Source organism: Garra rufa, chromosome 7, assembly GCF_049309525.1.
Source record: "Garra rufa chromosome 7, GarRuf1.0, whole genome shotgun sequence".
Classification (NCBI taxonomy): Eukaryota; Metazoa; Chordata; class Actinopteri; order Cypriniformes; family Cyprinidae; genus Garra; species Garra rufa.
The window spans coordinates 43,684,219-43,708,854 of record NC_133367.1 but is presented as its reverse complement, the minus strand read 5'-3'; the positions used below and the strand labels follow the sequence as shown (position 1 = coordinate 43,708,854).

General features: G+C 36.2%; 1 protein-coding gene across 1 annotated transcript in view; it reads left to right on the top strand.

Annotated features, from left to right (window-relative positions):
- The first annotated feature begins 216 nt into the window (after positions 1-216).
- LOC141338393 (inactive tyrosine-protein kinase 7-like) overlaps positions 217-24,636 on the top strand; it is a 42,267-nt gene continuing 17,847 nt past the window's right edge. The window contains exon 1 of the mRNA XM_073843923.1: positions 217-581. Within this exon, the coding sequence (XP_073700024.1) occupies positions 500-581 (82 nt within the window). The 5' untranslated portion in view covers positions 217-499. The remainder of the gene's footprint in view (positions 582-24,636) is intronic.

Below are 24,636 nucleotides of genomic sequence, written 5' to 3'. Positions count from 1 at the left end.
CAAATGACATTTGAGCCCAGTTGCTATTCTTTTGAACAACTGTGCTACTTATAGAGCTATTTTAAATCATGGCGAATATAAGCTAGATAAATGAGGTCATTTGAACTGAGCGAAAGCTACTCCAAATGACTGGTGTCCCTGGTCTCCACTTACCTTCCTGCAGCCCCGTAGAGCCCACCCACCCATCCACTCCCACCGGAGAGAGAAACACGACTCCTGCGCTCATACAAACCCCCAGCACTGGCAGAAGCACACGCTCAGAGGGGCTCTTTGTCTCCATTTCGAGGAGATTTCTGGTGAATTCAGCATGGAGCGCCTGACACATCCAACCAAACCCACAGCTCCAAACTAACGAGCATCAACTCCTGGAAGACTCGCTTTGGGGAAGACCAAGAAACTGGATTTTAGCGTTTATACCACAACCTACAATTGCAGTATTTGTACATACATGAACTTTTAAGCCTTTAATTTATACCAGTCGCGTTTTTCGACTTCGACCATGGGTTTATGGACGAGAAGAAACGAGCGCAAACTTACAAACGCCGAGAGTGTTTTCCTAGCGTTTGCTCTGATCGCCGAAGGTAAGAATCCATCCATCTCTACATGAGCGTGCATTTTTGTTACACAGTACAGCATGTTTGTAGCATTTGCCAGGTTCGGAAACTTCATATCCACTTCTTTCCCCCTTCTTTTCCCAATGCATAACTAGTTTAGACATTGATGTGCGTCTAGAACTATTAGCCAAAGCGAAGCGTTTGAGTTTACGCAAACTTTCCAATCGTTGTGTTCGCAAACGCTTAAAAGCCCAGAAAGAAAAAAAGTGTTCCAATATGTTACCAGTGATTTAAAGGATACTCATTTATATGAATGAATCAATCCGCTCTCCTTTTCTAGAAATCCCAAGTACAGTAAGGGCAGAGGAGGCCTGTAAAATAAAGTTTGCATAACAGTAGACCAAGAAAGGAGAAACGGGTTTGTCTTTTTATCTAAACTTGATAGGGCGCATGCAGTGCATATTTGTAGGCGCCCAAGTGAACTTCATGAGGCACGTCTATCATTTAGGTAAAACACGAGCTGAATATCAATTGCACCAACTTGGACAACTTGAATATTAATTAGGCTTTGCTTGGGTCAAGTCAAGTCCAAGTTTATTTAAATATCCACTGCAATGCAGCATTGTAGAAGCCGTTGAAATTCAAATAATAGCAAAAATAGGATATGGAGTACACTCTTAAAAATAAAAGTGCTTCACGATGCCATGGAAGGTCCTTTTTTTGTCTAAATGGTTCCATAAAAAACCTTTCAGGTTATAAAAAAAGGTAAGAAAGAGATGGTTCTTTCTGGAACCAAAAATGTCGCTTGAAGAACCTTTTAAAGCATCTTTGTTTTTAAGAGTGTACAAGTCAAAGTATGATATATATATTATAGTCCAGTGTGTGAGATGTCTTCATCTGAAATGTTTAGTTTTACTTGACGACTTATTGGTTCCTCTGCAAGCTCCTCCAAGAGTGAACAATCCCATCTGTGTGGCCTTTAATGAAATATGCATGGTCTGAGCTGGAGTTTATCTTGAGGGAGTTTTGGGGAGTCGTAAGATGTTAGACCTGAAGCTTCTCTTTTGAGGACCATAAAAATGGTACATGATGTTCTGTGGAGTGGCCCATAGCTCGAGAGTTTGTATGTCCTGATTAATTGAACCCATGAGACATCTTTTGTGAAAAACAAGAGCTTCTAACCTTATTTGGAGCCAATCAAATCCAGATCAAGGTCCTACTGGATGTGTTGTTGTTTTTTTAAAGTTCAACTTGTTACTTTTAAATCCAGTACGATTTCTTAAAAGTCCTTTTGATGTCCTACAAGGACATTTACGTTAATGGGAACTATAATAGTTCAACTCGAGCTTTGCTTTCTTAAAAATAAAGGTGTTTCACGAAGCCATCGAAGAACCTTTTTTGTCTAAATGGTTCCATAAAGAACATCCTCAACATCTGAAGAACCTTTCTGTTTCACAAAAGTTTCTTTTTGCGAAAGATTATAAAAAGGTAAGAAAGATATGTTTTATAGAGAACCTCTGACTGAATGGTTCTTTGTGGAGCCAAAAAATGGTTCTTCCATGGCATCGCTTGAAGAACCCTTTAAAGCACCTTTATTTTTAAGAGTGTATGTCGGAATCATATACAAACTTCCATTAGGATCCTTGGCATGGAAGCCACAGAAGAGTGTGAAGAACATTTTATTCATCTAAAGAACCTTTAGTGGTTCCATAGATGTTAAAGGTTCTAAATCGAACTGAAGATTCCAATAAAGAACTTTAATTTTTTAGAATGTAACAGAAATTCCAATTGGAAACTTTGGGAGTTTTTGACTGATAGAGATGGCTTTGGTCATTGTTGGTGGGAGGGACGGCCTCGGGGGCCCATTGAAGGACCTGCAGCATTTGCATGAAGACTTTAAAGATAAAAGGGTGGAGGGTAGAGACATTTCACAGGTACTTGAGGGCACTGCTTGATCTCAGGGACGAAGGGGATCCATCTCCTGTCTTTCATATGCTAATCGCAGACAGTCTGGGAAAGAAATATCCCCCGCTATGCAACGTGAAGGTGTGACTCTGTGGTTATCAGTGCTATTTGTGTATTCAGTTATTTCTCAGGTGTTGTGTTTCACTGAAATCCATGTTTGAATTTCTCATTCGTTTTGTGGTCTTGATCGTATTATCATAATCATTTACTTCATGGTCTTTGTAAACGTCACTCCAAACAGGAGAAAAGCGAAAACAATGGCTCATAAATTATGAATGAGCAGACGTAAGAGCTAATATTGTAATTTTATCTGACTAGTTCGGAGTTTTTATGCGTGTTTTTGTTCTGTAGTTTGCAGTAGTTTGGCTCTGGCTGGTAGACTTTCACACATTTATATTTAAGGCATTTCATAGTCACTTAAAACTTCTCACAGTTTCAATTTGCTATAAATGTATTATTTTAAAGAGCAAACAACTTGAATTGATCAGTTGGGGCTTACAGTGAACATGCTTTAGCTATTTTATTTACCCAAAATCAAAAGATAAAAGAAATTCTATTTTGCATTGAGGACCATTGCATTTTTTGGTTTATTGTGATGCAAAAAAAAAAAAAGTCCCGTTCAGCCGCAATATTTAATAAAATCAGCCTAAATTCAGTTTTAATAATATTAAACATAATATTCTTTAATTTATAAAGTTCTTTATTAAAATTTTAGATTAATTTAATCAAAATCAAACCAAAAATGATTCAGACACCAGATATAATTTTAGATTTTTTGTTGCAGGACGCTATAGTTAAGCGAGGATAGCAAAATAAAGTAAACTGTGACATATTATACCCAAAAATTCTTCAGACAGTGGACTACCAGTAAAAACTGATAGACATTTGGGACCAAAAAATTGATTTGACACTTTGACCGGACCGTGTTTTGTTACTAGGGTTGCAAAAAGGTGGAACATTTCCAGTAAATTTCAGAAACATTCCAGAAATTTTGGAAACTTTCCAGGATTTTTTGGAATCTTCCAAGTGTTTTTCGAAATTGTCTCGAAATTTTCAACCCTATTTGCTACATACCCTTCCATCAAGATCAATTTGCTTTGAGTTCTCATCATATTTTATTACCGTTTTCTAAACCATAGCGAATAAACTTTTGAAGGTGTCTGAATAAATTTTGCTTTGACTGTAATTCATTTGTGATCATCAAGATGAATTTGTTCTCTTGAGCTCTCGTCAAATTTTATTACCATTTTCACAATGTTGTATGCGTCTGAATAGATTTTGGTTTCGACTGCATGCTTGCATGATTGCAATGCATAAGAATTAAATGATATTTCAAATATATTTTTCTTTAATTCTGCCAATTTTTAAGTGAACTTTGACGCAATCCAACCATTCTTGTTTTTAATGAATGATTCTTGTTATCTTCTCAAAGCTAGTAGTCTGCATACTTCAAGTTCACGTCAGGTCAAGACGAGTCCATCGCCAGCTGTTGCCATTTATCGACTTTGTTTTTGTTTTTGGAGCGCTATTTTGTTTGATCAAGTAAAAGAGAAGAGCTGAACTCCACAGGAGTCGTGTTGATGGACACAACAGCTGCTTTTCCCCCTCAGACACTCTCTAGAGACACAGCGCTGCCTGTTAGACCGTCACAGTATAGCGTCTCAAAGCTTGTTTTCAATGTAAAATGCCACTATTGTTGAGATCACACAGGTCTCCCAGGAAGTTCACACTCGTTTAGGAGGTGAAGCCTTTTGTGTCCTTTGTTTGCAAGTTTCCGTGAGGGGGTGACAAAAACACAAGGACCAGTTTGAGGACTTGTTAGAATCATAGTGCAACCATCAACACTGGAATACCTCCATTTTTGGACAGAAGTGCTCCCTGCGTCACCTTGAATAAACTTAGTAGAGGCCATGTCAAGCATGTCTCAACTGGTTTGAGTCTGATTAAACTTCTCCATATTCCTGGTGTTTGGCGTCCGGCCACGTTTGAGTCGGAGGGGGGCGGCTGACAGCCTGCCTGTTTGATCTCTTTCTTAATTAACTTCTGTAACGACAGCCTCCGAGATGCCACTCTCGACGGCAGTGATGAAACGCAGAGCCTTGGCGCAAAGAGCGCAGACACGTTTATCTTGGAGCTGGTTTCAGAAACGTGAGCCCGGCTGGCTTCTATGATAATGCAGTGCTCGTGAATCCATGAGATTAGTTCGCTCCGGTTAAAGTGAAAATGCAAACCATTTTAGACCATTTTATAAAGGAGTTTCAGTTTCATTTTTCTTAGTGTAAATGCGAGTTTCTGGTATCATAGATGTGCACATTTTACTTTGACGTGCCAGGAGTTGAACAATTGGATGTAACTTATTCTATATAACATTCTATTTAAGGCGATAAAAAAGTAAGTAATAAAACTGTAAAGTTTGTTGTAAGTGTTACTGAAGTGGAGACGTGTGGCTCAGTGTAAGAGAAAAAACTGTTGAGAAAACGGCCTTTAAAATTATACATCTATCCATGCCCAGCAACTAGAATCATGCTAGCAACTTGTTAATCGTGTTAGAATCATGCTAGCAACTTGCTAATCGTGCTAAAGACATGCTGACATCTTGTTAACCATGCTAGAAACAGGCTAACAACATGCTAATCATGCTAGTGACTTGTTAGTCATTTTAGAAATGCTAGCAACAGACTAGCAACTTGCTAATCATGTTAGAATCATGCTAGCAACTTGCTAATCATGTTAGAATCATGCTAGCATGCTAGCAACTGGCTAATTATGTTAGAATCATGCTAGCAACTTGCTAATTGTGCTAAAGACATGCTGACATCTTGTTAATCATGTTAGAAACAGGCTAACAACATGCTAATCATGCTAGTGACTTGTAAGTCATTTTAGCAATGCTAGCAACAGACTAGCAACTTGTTAATCATGTTAGAATCATGCTAGCAACTTGCTAATCATGTTAGAAAACTTGCTAATCATGTTAGAATCATGCTAGCAACTGGCTAATCATGTTAGAATCATGCTAGCAACTGGCTAATCATGTTAGAATCATGCTAGCAACTGGCTAATCATGTTAGAATCATGCTAGCATGCTAGCAACTTGCTAATCATGTTAGAATCATGCTAGCATGCTAGCAACTGGCTAATCATGTTAGAATCATGCTAGCAACTTGTTAATCATGTTAGAATCATGCTAGCAACTTGCTAATCATGTTAGAATCATGCTAGCATGCTAGCAACTGGCTAATCATGTTAGAATCATGCTAGCAACTTGTTAATCATGTTAGAATCATGCTAGCAACTTGCTAATCATGTTAGAATCATACTAGCATGCTAGCAACTTGCTAATCATGTTAGAATCATGCTAGCAACTTGCTAATCATGTTAGAGTCATGCTAGCAACTTGCTAATTGTGCTAAAGACATGCTGACATCTTGTTAATCATACTAGAAACAGGCTAACAACATGCTAATCATGCTAGTGACTTGTTAGTCATTTTAGCAATGCTAGCAACAGACTAGCAACTTGTTAATCATGTTAGAATCATGCTAGCAACTTGTTAATCATGTTAGAATCATGCTAGCAACTTGTTAATCATGTTAGAATCATGCTAGCAACTTGTTAATCATGTTAGAATCATGCTAGCATGCTAGCAACTGGCTAATCATGTTAGAATCATGCTAGCAACTTGCTTATCATGTTAGAATCATGCTAGCATGCTAGCAACTGGCTAATCATGTTAGAATCATGCTAGCAACTTGCTAATCATGTTAGAATCATGTTAGCTACTTGCTAATCATGTTAGAATCATGTTAGCATGCTAGCAACTGGCTAATCATGTTAGCATGTTAGCAACTGGCTAATCATGTTAGAATCATGCTAGCAACTGGCTAATCATGCTAGCAACTTGCTAATCATGTTAGAATCATGCTAGCATGCTAGCAACTGGCTAATCATGTTAGAATCATGCTAGCAACTTGCTTATCATGTTAGAATCATGCTAGCATGCTAGCAACTGGCTAATCATGTTAGAATCATGCTAGCAACTTGCTAATCATGTTAGAATCATGTTAGCTACTTGCTAATCATGTTAGAATCATGTTAGCATGCTAGCAACTGGCTAATCATGTTAGCATGCTAGCAACTGGCTAATCATGTTAGAATCATGCTAGCAACTGGCTAATCATGTTAGAATCATGCTAGCAACTTGCTAATCATGTTAGAATCATGCTAGCATGCTAGCAACTGGCTAATCATGTTAGAATCATGCTAGCAACTTGCTAATCATGTTAGAATCATGCTAGCAACTGGCTAATCATGTTAGAATCATGCTAGCAACTGGCTAATCATGTTAGAATCATGCTAGCAACTTGCTAATCATGTTAGAATCATGCTAGCATGCTAGCAACTTGCTAATCATGTTAGAATCATGCTAGCAACTGGCTAATCATGTTAGAATCATGCTAGCAACTTGCTAATCATGTTAGAATCATGCTAGCAATTTGCTAATTGTGCTAAAGACATGCTGACATCTTGTTAATCATGCTAGAAACAGGCTAACAACATGCTAATCATACTAGTGACTTGTTAGTCATTTTAGAAATGCTAGCAACAGACTAGAAACTTGTTAATCATGTTAGAATCATGCTAGCATCTGGCTAATCATGTTAGAATCATACTAGCAACTTGCTAATTGTGCTAAAGACATGCTGACATCTTGTTAATCATGCTAGAAACTTGCTAATCATGTTAGAATCATGCTAGCAACTTGCTAATTGTGCTAAAGACATGCTGACATCTTGTTAATCATGCTAGAAACAGGCTAACAACATGCTAATCATACTAGTGACTTGTTAGTCATTTTAGAAATGCTAGCAACAGACTAGCAACTTGTTAATCATGTTAGAATCATGCTAGCATCTGGCTAATCATGTTAGAATCATGCTAGCAACTTGCTAATCATGTTAGAATCATGCTAGCAACTTGCTAATCATGTTAGAATCATGCTAGCAACTGGCTAATCATGTTAGAATCATGCTAGCAACTTGCTAATCATGTTAGAATCATGCTAACAACATGTTAGAAACATGCTAGCAACATGCTAGAAACATGCTAGCAACTTGCTAATCATGCTAGAAACATGCTATCAACATGCTAATCATGCTAGAAGCATGCTAGCAACTTGTTAATCCTGTAAGAAACATGCTATCAACATGCTAATCATGTTAGAAGCATGCTAGCAACTTGTTAATCCTGTAAGAAACATGTTAGCAAAATGCTAATCATGCTAGAAACATGCTAGTAACATGCTAATCATGCTAGAAGCATGCTAGCAACTTGTTAACCCTGTTAGAAACATGTTAGCAACATGCTAATAATGCTTGAGACATGCTAACAACTTGCTAATCATGCTAGAAACATCTATGTATCTATCAACTTTAAGCTTTTAAAAACTACTTAAAGCTTCAAACTATCCGAGGCTGTAAACAGTCCAACTTAAAACTTTTAAACTTCTTACATCTTTTCAGACTTTCTGGTCCGGCTTTCTCAAGCCAATTTAAAGTTTGTCTTGACAAACTTTTTTAATCTAGTTGAAATCTATCGACACAAATAGATACAGTGCTATAAAAGAAACACTTAACAGTGTCTTTTGGGTGTTTTCTTTCCACTAGCCTGAAAAAAAAAAAAACTTTATGAAACACCAAAAAGCCTAAAATCTCCAAGTTGATGGGTGCATGAAAAAAGTGTTTTTGCCTGCAGTGTCTCCCCTTCATGAACTCACTCTCATGTTCTTCTAATCTAAACCATTTGCATTTCTTTTTTTCTGTGGAACACAAACAGCAGACATTATTAAAAAGTAAATAAATCTGAAGTAGTTCAAAAGAAGTGGAACTCATTCTTTACCTGCTTTCCTAATGTAATCTCCATCCAGCGAAACCCAATCACGCAGCAGGAGCAGCTGTGTCTCCTCCACTGTAAACCAAGAGCCGTGGGTTTTGCCAAGGCTCAGCCAGGATCCTCCAATGGTCCGCTAAAGGTTTTCACAAGCCGATCTTCAAAACCGTAATTCCATCATCAGGGAAATTTGTTTGACCAAATGCAATTATCTGCTCGTGATGCGGACGGCAGATGTGAAGGTTTCCGTAAACTATAGACGTAATCCCTCAAAGCCATAAAAATAAAACTGCTTTTCCTGCTCCACAAACTACATATTGCAAGTGTTCAGTGAGTTTGGTTTAGTTCTTGGGTAGAAACGTTCACATGTCACCACGAAATGTAAAAAAATAGACAGAGAAAAGAAACTCTTGGCTGTTTGTGGCTGTTATTACAATTTTTTTTTTTATTTCAGGACAATTAAACCAGTTGTCATGCTGTAATGCAAAAACATTACATTACAGTAAAGTCCTGTATTAGTTAACGTGTGTTATCTGACATTAACTAACAATGAGCAATACATTTGTCACAGTATTCATTTTTTTGAACATTAGTTGATAACTGACAGCTGTTCACTGATCGTTAATGTCAGCTCAGGTCTATTAAATATTATCAACAGCCTCAACGTTTTATTTTAATAAAGCATTAGTAAATTAAAGTAAACTTTAATAAATAAAAGTAATCTGATTACATGTACTATGCAGAGCTGCGTAGATTACTTCCAAATTGTAATCCGTTACTGATTCTAAATTACATGACAAAAATTGTAGCTAACAACGTAATCCGTTACGTTACACAGATTAGGTAATATAATCGGATTACTTTTGGATTACTTTTGTCTGGTTTTTACTTTGATTTACATTGAAATTTTCGCACGTAAAAAAAATACATGCGACCTCGCGTTTTGTCGGTCATGTTTACACACTGCCTTCGAAACTTCAGTCCGTCATAAAAAAAAATCTATCTATCCAAGCCTAGCAACTAGAATCATGCTAGTGACATGCTAATTAGGCTAGAAACATGTTAACAACATTAAAAACATGCTAGTAACTTGCTAATCATTCTAATAACAGGCTACTAATGTTAACATCATGCTAGCGACATGCTAGTAACAGGCTAATCATGTTAGAAACCTACTAGAAACAGGTTAACGCCATGCTAATCATGTTGGTAACATGCTAAAAACTTGTTAATCATGTTAGAAACATGCTAACAACAGGCTAGCGACATTCTAATCATGCTAGCTACACGTTAGTAACATGTTAGAAACATGTTAGAAATATGCTAACAACATGCTAATCATGTTAAAAACATGCTAGTGAAACATGCTAACAGTGTTAATGATGCTAACATGCTATCAACATGCAAGCAACACGCTATTGACATGTTAATCATGTTAGAAACATGCTAGCAACTTGCTAATAATGTTATTAACTTGCTAATCATGCTAGCTACATGCTAGTAACTTGTTAAATGAGTTAGAAACATGCAAGCAACACCCTACTTACATGTTAATCATGTTACAAACATTCCAGCAACATGTTAATCATGTTAAAAACATTCCAGCAACATGTTAATAATGCTAGTAACTTGCTAATCATGCTAGCTACATGCTAGTAACTTGTTAAGTAAGTTAGAAATATGCAAGCAACACGCTATGTAAATGTTAATCATGTTACAAACATGCTAACAACATGTTAATCATGTTAAAAACATTCCAGCAACATGTTAATAATGCTAGTAACTTGCTAATCATGCTAGCTACATGCTAGTAACTTGTTAAGTAAGTTAGAAACATGCTAACAGTTTTAATGATGCTAACATGCTATCAACATGCAAGCAACACGCTATTGACATGTTAATCATGTTAGAAACATGCTAGCAACTTGCTAATAATGTTAGTAACTTGCTGATCATGCTAGCTACATGTTAGTAACTTGTTAAATAAGTTAGAAACATGCAAGCAACACGCTATGTACATGTTAATCATGTTAGAAACATGTTAGAAATATGCTAACAACATGCTAATCATGTTAAAAACATGCTAGTGCCTTGTTAATCATGTAAGAAACATGCTAACAGTGTTAATGATGCTAACATGCTAGCAACATGCAAGCAACATGCTATTGACATGTTAATCATGTTACAAACATGTTAACAACGTGCTAATCATGCTAGAAACATTCTAGTAACATGCTAATCATGCTAGTAACTTGTTAAATAAGTTAGAAACATGCTAGCAACATTCTAAAACATGCTATCTATTTATCCATCCATCCATCTGACAGACTGTATTGCCTTCAAAAAGCTTTAAAACTACTTTAAACTTCAATCTTTTTCGGACTGAAAACCATAAACTTTCTACAATTTCTAAAATTTTTACAACTTTCTGATCAGGCTTTTTCAAGCCAACTTAAAGTTTGTCTTGACAAACTTTTTTTATTTAGTTTATTGCTATTGTGAAAATATGTAATCGTGTAATCTGTAAAAAGTAACTGTAGTCTGATTACAGGTATTTTAAAATGTAATGTAATCTAATTACAACTTCTTTTTTTTGGAATCTGAGAGTAATGCATTACAAGTGATGTAAGATATGTAATCAGATTACTTTTTAAAGTAACTAGTGAAGTAACAGATTACTCTTCAATTTACAACTAAATATCTGAGTTACTTTTCCAAATCAGTAACACGACTCACTTTGTTTTACCATTTATTCACTGACAGCTCTCTTGTCGTCGTGTTGAGAGAAATTTGAAGCGCAGAGACAGGCACTTCCTTCAGCCTGAGGCTTATTCTATTCACTTTGGGTATGAAAAGAGCCTTTACAGTTGGCAAAATGTAACCTTTGGGGTTTTTGTTATTAAAAACAAAAACAAATAAGCAAGCCCAGCTTAGATGACACAAAGTAATCCAAAAGTAACGTAATGGATTACTTTCCATAAAAGTAATTACTGCTATTAGTTACTTGTTTATGGAGTAATGCATTACTTTTAAAAGTAATTTTCCCCAACACAGTGTATATATATGTGTGTGCATGTGTTTTGATGCATATGTCAGGTTTTTAGGAAGATAAACTGAGGGATTTGAGTCTCTGTGAAGTTGACTGGTGAATTCGGAGAGCGAGTGGTTCTTGTTAGTTTTGATAGGAGAATGAGAGTGATTACAAGAAGTGCATGTGCTTTACGTTACATTCGCTGGCCCTTCCCCCCCATTCTGTATTTAGCATTCCCCTCCTTCACCACAATGCCGCCCAGATGATATTTAATGAGAAAAATGTGTGCGTGTTCCTCAGATGGTACCGTGTGCTGCTTTCTCCTCTCTGATACGCAAGGGTAAATCCTCGAATCATTAATAAACGGGACTTCGGCCGCATTTAGTTCATGTTTAATCCAGACGTTCGTGTTTAGTTTGACATTCCGAGGGGGAAAAGTTTCGTTTCATCCAAACAATAGCTCTGGATTTTTGGTTGAATTAGCCGTTTGTTGTATTGTGTCTGTTGCGGTAACCAGGATCTGTTTATATTAGGGCTCCATGGTGTCTCCCGAAACACTCGTCAACGCTGCAAGTGTGTGAAGCTCTTGACATGTTCAACTAATGTTCCTGTAATGTCAGAGAATAGCTAGTTGCATCACATTCCCCGTCTCATACTGTAAACACGTGGTGGGTCACCGGAGGCTGTGGGACGTCCTGGAGAGTTTGCATTGTGCAGCGACCCCCAGGACTGACCGCATTCCCTGAACGAGTGCTTAGTCATGAACTTGGACTCAAATTAAACACACATGCTCTTCTTTCTCATCTCGTGCATTTGATTTATTGATGAGGACAAGCTAAAAGTGGTCACTGATGTCTGTTTATAATGCTTGTAAAGGATTTGTGCAACAAAAATAGACAATCTAGTTTTCCTCAACATTTTCCAACCAGTTTTTTTTTGTTTTTTTTGTTTTGCGTTTGCACTTTTAAGACTTCTAAATGTAAATGGCCTACATAATGATTGGCTAACCTTTTAACAGACTGACTTACATGCTGCTTGTTGGTCCTAGTTGGCACTGCACCATCATTTTGTATGTATTTGATAATTTGCCTAAAATTCATTACAAATTCAATTCATATACACAATGACTGTTTTTAATTATTGAATTCAAATCTGTTTTGAAATGTGACCCTGGACCACAAAACCAGCCTTAGCATGGGTATATTTGTAGCAATGCCCAAAAATACATTGCATGGGTCAATTATTGATTTTTTTTTTCTTTTATGTCAAAAATCATTAGGAGATTATGATCATGTTCCGTGAATATATTTTGTAAATTTTCTATCGTAAATGTATCAAAATTAATTTTTAATTAGTAATATGCAGAGAAAAGAACTTCATTTGGACAACTTTAAAGGTGATTTTCTCAGTATTTTGATCTTTTTGCACCCTCAGATTCCAGATTTTCAAATAGTTGCCCTATCCTAACAAACCATACATCAATGGAAAGCTTATTTATTCAGCTTTCAGATGATATATAAATCTCATTTTTTTAAAATTATCCTTATACCTGGTTTTGTGGTCCAGGGTTGCATGTTGTTTTGAAGAGAATAAAGTCAAAAATGTAGAGTTGGAATATAACTCTCCTGGTATGAAGAATATAAATAATTCAATTCCTAAAGTCTTTTTAAGTAGTTTAACATAAACTTTGACTTTTTCTTCATCTACTTTTTCGACTTCTTTGGATTCTGCTTTTTCTTCGACTTCTTCTATGGCTTCTGCTTCTTCGAATATATTTTTCTTCAACTTCTACTTCTTTGACTCCTTCTATGGCTTCTGCTTCTAACCCTAACCTCTTCGACTTCTACTTTTTCGACTCCTTCTACGGATTCTGCTTCTTCGACTTTTTCTTCAACTTCTACTTCGACTCCTCCTATGGCTTCTGCCTCTTCGACTTCTACTTTTTCGACTCCTTCTACGGATTCTGCTTATTCGACTTTTTCTTCAACTTCTACTTCGACTCCTCCTATGGCTTCTGCCTCTTCGACTTCTACTTTTTCGACTCCTTCTATGGCTTCTGCTTCTTCGACTTTTTCTTCAACTTCTACTTCTTTGACTCCTCCTATGGCTTCTGCCTCTTGGAGTTCTACTTCTTCGACGACTTTTATGGCTTCTGCTTCTTCAACCTTTTTCTTCAACTTCTACTTCAACTTCTATTTCTACGACTTCTATGGCTTCTGCCTCTTCAACTCCTACGTCTTTGACTCCTCCTATGGGTTCTGCTTCAACTTTTTCTTCAACTTCTGTTTCTTCGACTCCTTCTGTGGCTTCTGCCTCTTCGAGTTCTACTCCTTCGACTCCTTCTATGGCTTCTGCTTCTTCAACCTTTTTCTTCAACTTCTACTTCTTCTACGACTTCTATGGCTTCTGCCTCTTCAACTTCTACGTCTTTGACTCCTTCTATGGGTTCTGCTTCTTTGACTTTTTCTTCAACTTCTGTTTCTTCGACTCCATCTGTGGCTTCTGCTTCTTCGTCTTTTTCTTCAACTTTTTCTTCAACTTTTACTTCTTCGACTCCTATGGCTTCTGTCTTTTCTACTCCTAATTAGACTCCATCTATGGCTTCTTCTTCTTTGCCTTCTTCGACTTTTTCTTCACCTTCAACTTCTTCGACGACTCCTATGGCTTCTGCCTCTTTGACTTCTACTTCTTTGACTCCTATGGCTTTGCCTCTTCAACTTCTACTTCTTTGACTTCTTCTATGGCTTCTGCTTCTTGTACTTTTTCTTCAACTTCTACTTCTTCGACCTTTATGGCTTTGCCTCTTCGACTTTTTCTTCAACTTCTACTTCTTTGACTCCTATGGCTTCTGCCTTTTCGACTTCTACTTTGACTCCTTCTATGGCTTCTACTTCATTTTCTTTGACTTCTACTTCTCCGACTTCTTCTATGGCTTCTGCTTCTTCGACTTCTACGTCAACTTCTTCTATGGTTTCTACTATGGTTTTCTTAAAGTTTTATTGCTTATTAAGATTTGAAAGAAAAAACAAGAACATCAAAGGTAGAAACGCATAGGGTGGAAAAAAAACAAAACATGAAATTTTTGGGGGTCAATAAGTGTCTTAAAATATAAATATAATAAAGATAGTTTGACATTTTTATGACAAGGAAAGGTTAGTTCAAGTTGTACAATGTCATGTTTCGCAACTCCTTAAAAAGTAACGTTATTTCTGTTTAATAATTCATGACTTCTGTGAAAATAAAATAAACTTCATATATTTTAAATAATATTTTAAAAGGAAAATAATTATGATGTATGCAAGGTATCTAAGGTATAAAAAAGTCTTTCTTTCCCACATTTTCAGAGTTACTACATTTAAACTTTCAGGAAAATAATATAAAACCATGAAAAATGTGTGATATACTTGTGTGATATACTTTTAAACTAGATTTGCTGGACGTCTTTATTTGCCAGTGACCCCATGAACTGCTGTATTGTTGTGTAGATTTGGATGAACTATTCTTCGAAAGTTAGCATTTTCAATTACAAATAGATGTGCCAGCAGAAGCTGTTTATTTAAGAGATGAAATCTTTTTAGTTTAGAACGTAAGCCGCTCTACGACACCACTACATCATGCCTATAAACTTGGCGTTTGTTATTTTCAGGGCTCTGGTTTGAACCCCAGCGATGCCCCACCACCCATCATTACACATATAAACAGAGAAGCTTGTGCTTTTCTTCTGCATGCGAAGCCATCAGCCCCTCCTAATGATGTAAGGTGTTGGGTTTCCACAAGTGTGGAGGCTCAGTTTGACCTTTCAGACCTCTTTGTGAATAGCAGTGAATAGTGAATGGAGCACAACACAAACTGTGTCACGGGTTTCGCCCTTCAAACGCTGTCACTGTCCTGATATCATAATGAAGAAAGCCTTATTAAAAGAACTCAATTCCTAACAGTTCTTGTTAGAGGTGCATTAGATGCGTGCAGCTCTAAACATGCTGCCGATTGTCATTAAAGGGACAGTTCACCCAAAAATGTAGTCACTCACATGTTGTCCCAAACCTCTATTAATTTTTTTGTCTTGTGCTAAACACAAAAAAAGATATTTTGAAGAATGTGGATAACGGTAGCACTTTGACAGTGGGGAAAAAAATAAATAAAATACTATGGAAGTAACTGGGGTCCAGCAACTGTTTGGTTACCCACATTATTCAAAGTAAGTTTTATGTTCAACAAAAAAAATAAATTATGACAGGATTGTCATTTTTGGGTGATGGTAGGCTAATAAAACAAAACACAAAGGAAAATCACTTACAGCTCTTGACTGAACAACTTTAGTTGCTTTAATAAGAGTCAATGTATAATTTGTTTATAGTGTATATAGTGTTTTATTTTTATATTTGTTAATTAAATTTCTTGAATGCTACTGATAAATTCACCTACTGTATCTGAAAATTAAAGCACTGTTTGTTTTATTTGCATATTATGTGTATTTGTGACATGTAGCCTATCTTTGCTCTTATTTTTTAATAACAAAGTTAAAATAATGACCAAGATTTATCTTTGCCCATTTTGGCCTAAACATCCGCTATTCTTTTGGTTTTATATTTTGTTACCTTGTAAGGTTTTGGTTTTAAAATAGGGAAATTAGTTTGGCTGTGTTGCTTAGACAGTTTGTAAAATAGTAAAACCAACATGACAAAGAATCATGATATTTTTATATATGTGACCCTGGACCACAAAACCAGTCATAAGGTTAAATTTTACAAAACTGAGATGTATATATAATATGAAAGCTCAATAAATAAGCTTTCTATTGATATATGGTTTGTTAGGATTGGACAATATTTGGCCGAGATGCATCTATTTGAAAATCTGGAATCTGAGGGTGCAAAAAAATCTAAATACTGAGAAAATCACCTTTAAAGTTCCTCAAATTAAGTTCTTAACAATGCATATTACTAATCAAAAATTGCATTTTGATATATTTATAGTAGGAATTTTACAAAATATCCTTATGGAACATGATCTTTACTTAATTTCCTAATGATTTTTGGCATAAAAGAAAAATCAATAATTTTGACCCATACAATGTATTTTTGGCTATTGCTACAAATATACCCCAGCGACTTAAGACTGGTTTTGTGGTCCAGGGTCACATATAGTTCTTGTCCTTAGTAAATAGTTTAATACAATCTTTTTGAATTGAATTGTTCACCAAATCTGTTCAACTTTTTAAAATTAAGATTTGAAATCAGATTGAAAATGTAGAACATTTTGTAGACATTGTACCTTAATTGACTTGAGATCCAGTTTAAACTGTCTCTTAATATAGTATGTCCACTGTCCAATTGCAAATAACTGCACATAAACAAATTCCAGTCGTGACACTCCCTCAATACCAAATCGCCATGATGGGCGCTAATGTTCTGTAATATAATTCCTCTTTGGCGTCTGGCACCTCCACCAGCAGACTGGATTTTCAGTGGTCCCTTCTGGCTGTTTCCCTGACCCCACCCAATGCTTCAGCATGCGTGTGTACTCGCCTCCATCTTGTCAAACGTTCTGATCCTAGCAGTGGCACCTGTTCAGCGGCGTCCCAGCACAATATGACGACTGTGATGCCGCGAACAGCTGCAAAAACAGCTTCCTTCCTGCTTGAAATGAGTCTCCCACCTATTCAATAAATGATGGAGCACCTTGCAAATCTCTGTGTTTTGGGGTCAAAGGCCTGGAGTGGGCAGACAGGACTTTGAGGGCTAACAGGCATTGATATCTAGTTCCCCTCAGGGAGCGAAATGGCTAAACGCCAAACTCCAGTTATGTCTAAAGCTAGATCTTGGGTAAATGTTTTTGATCACTACTAAAATGTTCATTTTTTTTTTAAGTAGATACTGCAGAAACTGCTGTTCTGTGACTATTGATAGAAAAATATGTACGTATAGTACACTTTTTTTCATGACTAATGGTCATTATATGGCATAACTATCAGCTAGTGGCAGTTTTAAAATCTTCTGACCATATAGGTGAATGTTAACAAATTGTCGTCAGAATGTGGTCATAGTAGAGATGCACGATTAATCGTTAAAAGATTGCAGTCTTCTTTTGAAAGTAGTCGTCGCTTTAAATGACATTTGCGTTGACGACAAGTGACTGTTAAAATGTGTTGGTCATTCAAGACATTCATTCAAAAATGTTGACTCATTCAGAAATTAAACAAGTGAAGTATTTATGAGTCATTGAATCATTCGTTTAATTTTTTTAAACAAGTAATTTAAATGAAAGATTTTTAATTGTAATTTTGTCAGCCTGTAGTAAATTACATGTTATTTTGTTAAGTTCAAAATCATGGAATCTCTATTTGAAACAAAAAATTGCGATTCTCAATTTATCCAGATTCGTGCAGTACTAGTTAGTAGTATTTACATTTTGGCGAATTGGTTGCAAATTTGTTGATTGTCATTTCTACGTTTTCTAGGGCCCTATGAAAACCCATTTTTTATTTTTTTCCAAATTCAATTTTTCAATTTTAATTTTTCTGGATTGCATTTTTTTATTTATTTCTGTTTAAATTTGTCTGAGCTCTATTTTAATGCTCAAAAAAAAAAAAAAAATCAAATATTTAATATTTTAATTAAATTGTAATTAAATAAAATTAGCATGTTTAATTAATTTATTAAATGTACACAATTTAACAGCATTTTTTTCTTCTTCTCAAATTTAGTTTCATTCTTTCCTAATTCTGTTTTTCCATTAATTTTCTGCATTAAAATTTAATGGTTCAATTAAATTTGAATAGTCAAAAGCATCTTTAATTAATTGATTATATAACTATTTTTTATAACAATTTCTTTCGTTCACACAGTGCATGCTGGATTCGTAGTTAAATAGTATTTTTGCGACGTAATATTCACAGACACTAGTCTACATTGCGTTTTAATTTAAATGTACTGACTTACTTTTGATGTATTCATCCAAAATTTGGCAAATTCCGTAACATTCCGTGTTATAAAGAAAATTCCATTTTTAGGACTGGATTCCGTGATTCTGCCCTAGTTTTAATACCATCAGTTTATGGTCCACTAAGGGTTAAGTTAAAGGTTAAGTTTAATTCATATGAAGTCGCCAAATTGTAAAATAGTTACGTTTTTTCATTGAATCGAGTTGGATAGTACACATTCTATACTGTTATCACACATTGTTTGAGTACATTGTGAGTATATATGATGTAAAATAAATATACTTATATTACCATCACTAAATTATTTCTTTTTTGTTGCCTTTGGCCGTTGACAATCCTATCAAATCTAAAGATGTGGTGAGATTTCGCCACATTTTCATTAAATTACATTCTCATTGGAAGTAATTTTAATAATTTCGCATGAGAGCAAACTGTTTCCCCAGATCATGGTCATGCAAACTCTGCACTGCATAGTTTTACTATTGTTGTGGCTACAATGAAACCTTGTTGGTCCATAATCTTGCTCCACATAACTGTATAATATGTGAAATATGTCATGTGTCTCACAATATTGTTGCTTTAGTGTCAGCGAAATGTCTCTAAAACTCTCTCATAAACTCCAGTTTAAGTGTTATTTTCCGTGGGCTGACCCTCAGCGCTCACGTTTCCATGTGGGCCGTTCTCATGGTTTCAGATGAGATTAACGACCCAATTAAACGGCTAGTGTTTTAAGAGGACAGGTGGAGTTCATCAGCAGCAGTTGATGAGAGTACGTGGATCTCTTCATGTGTCCCTGCTTGGCTTCACTTCTTTACTTTACTGTCTCAACATCTGTGGGTGGCACGAGTCTAAAGTTACAGTACGGTCTGACTCCACCTCCCCAATGGGCTTTGTTTCATATGTCGGACTTATAAATCAACGGCTCTTTCAAACCCATCCTCCCCTAGCATAGCAAACTGCGCCGTTTGTTGGACCCTATTACAAATATTCGAAGCTGGGTAGTAACTGATTGCATGTAATCTGTATTATTTTGGATTAATTATAGATTAAATGACTACATATTATTTACACAGTGGTGGAAAATCATTCATAATTTACTTTTCTATGCGAGAAACACAAACCATCTATAATGCTTACAAGGAAACATCTTAAAATATAAATAGAAGTAAAATTAGCCTCATGCCACAATTGAAAATGTATATTATTATTAATGTATTTGCTTAAAACCCACTTTAAACCATCATTGAGTGCTTGCAATAACTTCTGATTGTGATCTGAAGTTGATTTAGATTCTGTAATAGGCAGACATGCACTCTATGTATGTTTAATAATGCCACACTGCATAAAAAATAGATACAAAAAATATATCATATAGATGTAATATAACAATCGTATTTCTGTTTGCTTTCATATTTCATGCGTATAATAGCAGAAAAATGTTTCAATCATTTTTTTTTTAAATACGGAAGATCTAGAGAGTGAACACGCTCTGACTCATACAACAGTCGCTCATGTGAAAGAAAATGGACAGTGTTTTCCTCCAGATTCCATCATTCAGTGGAAAATTAACAGAAATTATATTAAGAACGTGTGAGAATAACCATCTGTTTTCTCGTAATACTCCTCTTCTGTTTTTGTTTATACTGGTTTTCGAAACTTGGTCACCACCCTTGCCTTTTGTGCAACAGCAGCTGCTCCGGGCACGTGATGTAATGCTCAAATCTTATTGGATGGCTGTTTTTTCGCTTTGAAACTGGCTGACTGGTTTTGTGGTCTACGGTCACATTATATCAACAAAAGAGTTTTACAAACTCACTGTAGTTCTTTAGGAAACCCTGGTTTTTCTCTTTGCTTTTCAACAAGTTCATTAAAAAATGTAGTTTTAAAAAGCTTAAATTAGTAACCTGGATTACATTACTAACTACAGTTTCTGTCATATAAATTGTAGTCCATTACTGATTACAGATTACAAGTAATCTACCCAGCGTTGACAGAATTGGTGTCTAAAATGGAAATGCCAATCCTTCGGCTCGCTTCGCTACTTGATTGTGGTTGTTGAATGGTGGCATTGTGCTAAACTATGGAATTGACAGGTTTATTTTGTGTTAATGACTGTATGACTGTACATTATCCCTCAGTTGTTTAATGGAAAATCAGGCATGACTTTGATACGGGCTGATTAGTGCTTCCCAGATTTTCCAGCGGCGGATTTAAGTTCGACCACAGACGCGACTAATAAAGTTTTGCTTGGAGATCATCATCTGCCATCAAAGACTCTTTGTGAAGGTGGTAAACTTGGCTCTTGGAAAAATGAACGATGGGTTTTAATATAATAAATGTGTTGAAAGTAGCGGTGGGTCAGCTGCCATTTGTATAACCACAGTTTTACTACAAATACCATGGTTAAACTATGGTTAGTGTAGCGAAAACATGGTTAATTCGTGGTATCTACAATAGCTATGTTTTCTTGGCCTTATTTGTATTAAAGCACTGTTTGTCCATGAAGACGACTCAATTTTGTCTACAAAGAAACTGTGCCTCAGACTGTTGCTGCCAAATGTTTTGGTTTATCCAAAATCTTGAGGTTTGTGTGTTAAAAGAGGCCAGTTTAAACACAGTTTGATAGTGTTCGAGCACAACCCATGCTCTTTGGAGAGGTTTTGTGAGCAAGCCTAGTATGTACATAAAGTTTATATGTTCTTTAGCCAATCAGGTTCGTCTCTTGGTTCTATCCTGGCTTGTTAGTTGTAGAGCGGCCATGAATGGCACCTTTGTCCCAAAAAATTCAAATTCCTCCACAGGAATCCAGGAAGTGGAGAGCAACTTCAGCCAGGTTAGCGCTCCTGCCCTAAAGCATCCTGCTCTCATCAGGGCCAGTGAAAGTGGTGTGGATATTGGCTTTTTGGCTCTTTGAGAACTTAAATAAGTCTTGGCGAATAAACGCATGGATAAATGGTTTTATTTAAAACTTTAAGAATATTAAGAACATCCTATGCCTACTCTCTTGAGGTTCGTACTGTAGATATAGTGTTTTTCCCCATTGTTTTAACCCAGCGCTTTCCCCTAATCTACATTTTCCTGCGTTATTTAAAGCTTTCGATTGGGGTCAGTCAGATTGTGTGGCAATTGTTGGTGCAGCTGTGTGGTTGGTGTTGAGTGCTGGGTTAATTCTGCCTTATGGTCATCTGGGAGCTAACAGACAAGGTCTTCTGGTCACGCAGAGCCGCAGAGATTTTGTTTCTCTGACCAAATGCGCATAAGGAGAGATATACGTCTGAGTTTATTCGTGTAGTTGTGTTAGTGGTTTGTTTTCCTGTGTATTGGTGAGGGTTTGTGGCAGGACTAACCCGCTACTTTTCCCAGCTCTGGCCATAAGTTTGTGAAAGTAAACAACAATTGTGTTTAAAGTAGAAAAAATGTATTTAAAGTAGAACCACTTGCAGAATCTGTGAAAAACTTTCCAATGCCGCTGTATATATTCTTTATTATAGGCAATGCGTTTAAACTCTCAGACACACTTGCCCCATAGAAAGTGTAACCGAAGGACAAGATGAAATCATCTATGGCAATCCATGTCATGAATGCTGTCCATGGAGATTAACTTGTATTGAGTTCAGGATATTCCTTTAATGCTCTAGTAGTTTGGTAGTTCTCCAGAATGCTAACCAACTTTAGCCATTATGAATAAGGTCTACAGAAGATGACAGACTGTGCTGTTTAAAGACAATAGAGATCTCACAGCGTCAGGTTCAAGGATAAAGATCTTGCTTGTAGAGACTTGATTGTGCTTTCCATAGACCTCTGAATACAGACGTAATGACTGCTGTCTGCTTGAGGGGAAAACAACGATACAAGCGGAGGTGGTTTACGGATAACATTTGGTGATGTTTATTAGCTTTTGTCGAGTTCTGTGGGTGTGCATTTTTTGCAGGCGTAATCATAACCACATTAAAAAAACACACACAAATGCAGTCTGAAGGTTTCTTTGTCATTGGTAAAGACTGCTAATAGCTTGCTTGTAATGCTGTTTTGTTGGATGGATTACTTACAAATTGTAGTTCGATACTGATTACAAAATATGTGATAAATTGTAGTTAGTAACATAATCCATTGCTTTCCATTACATTTTAGGAATTATAATCGGACCACTTTTTGATTACTTTTAGACTCATTAATCACATTGATTTACGTGGGATAATCTTGTACCAAATTGGAATAAAAATACAAAGAGAAAGAAAATATGTTCCCTTCATTTAGGAACTGCAAAAGGTTTGTAAATTTAATGACATGCTAACAGTGAAGTCATAAAAATATCAAATTAAAGTAAATCATTTAAAAATAACAACCAAAATAAAACACTTACTAACAAAGATGAACTAGTAGCAATTAGAAAAAACGTGAACGTGAAAATATGTTACTTAATTATTAACTTTTTACCTAAAAATTTCAGGAAAGAGGTTCAAGAGGTTAATTACAAGTACTTGAAAAAAGTCAAGACAAACTTTAAGTTGGCTTGAAAAAGCCTGATCAGAAAGTGTGGGAAAGTTTTAGAAATGGTAGAAATTTTAGGGTTGTCAGTCCGAAAAAGATTGAAGCTTAAAGTAGTTTTAAAGCTTAAAGCTTCATTTTAATAACTAAGTTTAAATAGCATTTCAGTAAGTTGGCTTTCTGAAGCCAACTTAATTGCATAATCAGGTTACATAAATTCAGATTACATATAATCCATTACAACCCAGCTCTGTTGATGGAATAGGAGCCTAAATTGGTGACAGGACACAGAATATGCTGACAATATAACATTTAGCAATGATTTAAGTATATCTGGATCTGAATGTCTTTATATGACCTGGCCTCAAGTATAACCTACTGACACAGGTGTAGGTGAAGATGACAGACACATAAGACAGCAGCAGATGAATGTAGAAACGGGGTTTCATAGGCCGATGTGACGTTGACATTGTGTCAGAGTGAATTAAAGAGAGGTTATCTCACTCCTGACAGGTGCAAGCTTCCTTCACCCCCTCAAACATCCAGCTACACTCATGAAATATCTCTGTATGGTTCAAACTCCAGTCACTCATCGCAGCTGTTTATTGAATATGTTTTACTCCACTCCACAGGGAATCCGGGCTTCATTTCCCATTCCCAGTGCATGCTGGTCCTCTCCCAGCACGAGCTGTGCTCGCTGGAGCGGGACTGACTACTGTCTGTCTGTCTGAATGGGAAGTCTTCAGAGCTTCACTCCGTGGGGTAGAAAATGGGCAGAGGCTCCAGAGATTAGACCCTGTCATTCAAAGGGCCGCCTCTTTTTTTGTTTGGTAGTAAGAGTTGGCACGTTTGAATGCTGTTTTTACAGGAGTGATATAAAACCATCAGTTGCCTTTGAAGATCATCACTGGCGTATCAGTTTTTGGCAGCAGGCAAGCGTGAACTTCAGAATTGCTCATAGTCAGATTAGGGACTTTTTTTGTAAACCAAATATATGAAGCATCTATTGGAATGTGCAACATATTCTCTGTCAATTTAGTAATTTATAAAATGGACTGTTAAAGAAGTTCACTTCCAGAACAAATATGTACAGATAATTTACTCACCCCCTTGTCATCCAAGATTTTCATGACTTTCTTTCTTCAGTTGTAAAGAAATTACGTTTTTGAGGAAAACATTTCAGGATTTCTGTCCATATAGTGGACTTCTATGATGCTTAAATGTTTAAATTTCCAAAATGCTGCTTAAATGCAGCTTTAAAGGGCTCTAAACGATCCCAGCCGAGGAAGAAGGGTCTTATCTAGCAAAAAGATTGGTTATTTTCTAAAAGGAATTGACAATTTATTTACATTTTAACCTTAAATGCTCAACTTGTCTAGATCTGTGTCAGCTCTGTGTATTCCGGTTCAAGTCAGTTAGGGTATGTCGAAAAACTCCCATCTCATTTTCTCCTCCAACTTCAAAATCATCCTACATCGCTGCAGAAGTACCGACCCAGTGTTTACAAAGTAAACATGCAAAAAGGGTAAAACGGTGACGGGACGATTTTGAAGATAGCATGATTCGAAATAACCCAGGAACTGTGTATACTTTAGATTATATTGGCTATGGACTTAATGTACTTGTGCTTTTGAACAGCCATCTTTGTTAAGTGACTCTGTTGTAAGCTTTTTGGCTATGAAATGTTTCGTTCAGTTGTATTGCTGGTCATGCAACTTATCAGCCTTGTTTGGCCTGGGCAATATGTCAAAAATATTTGACATAAT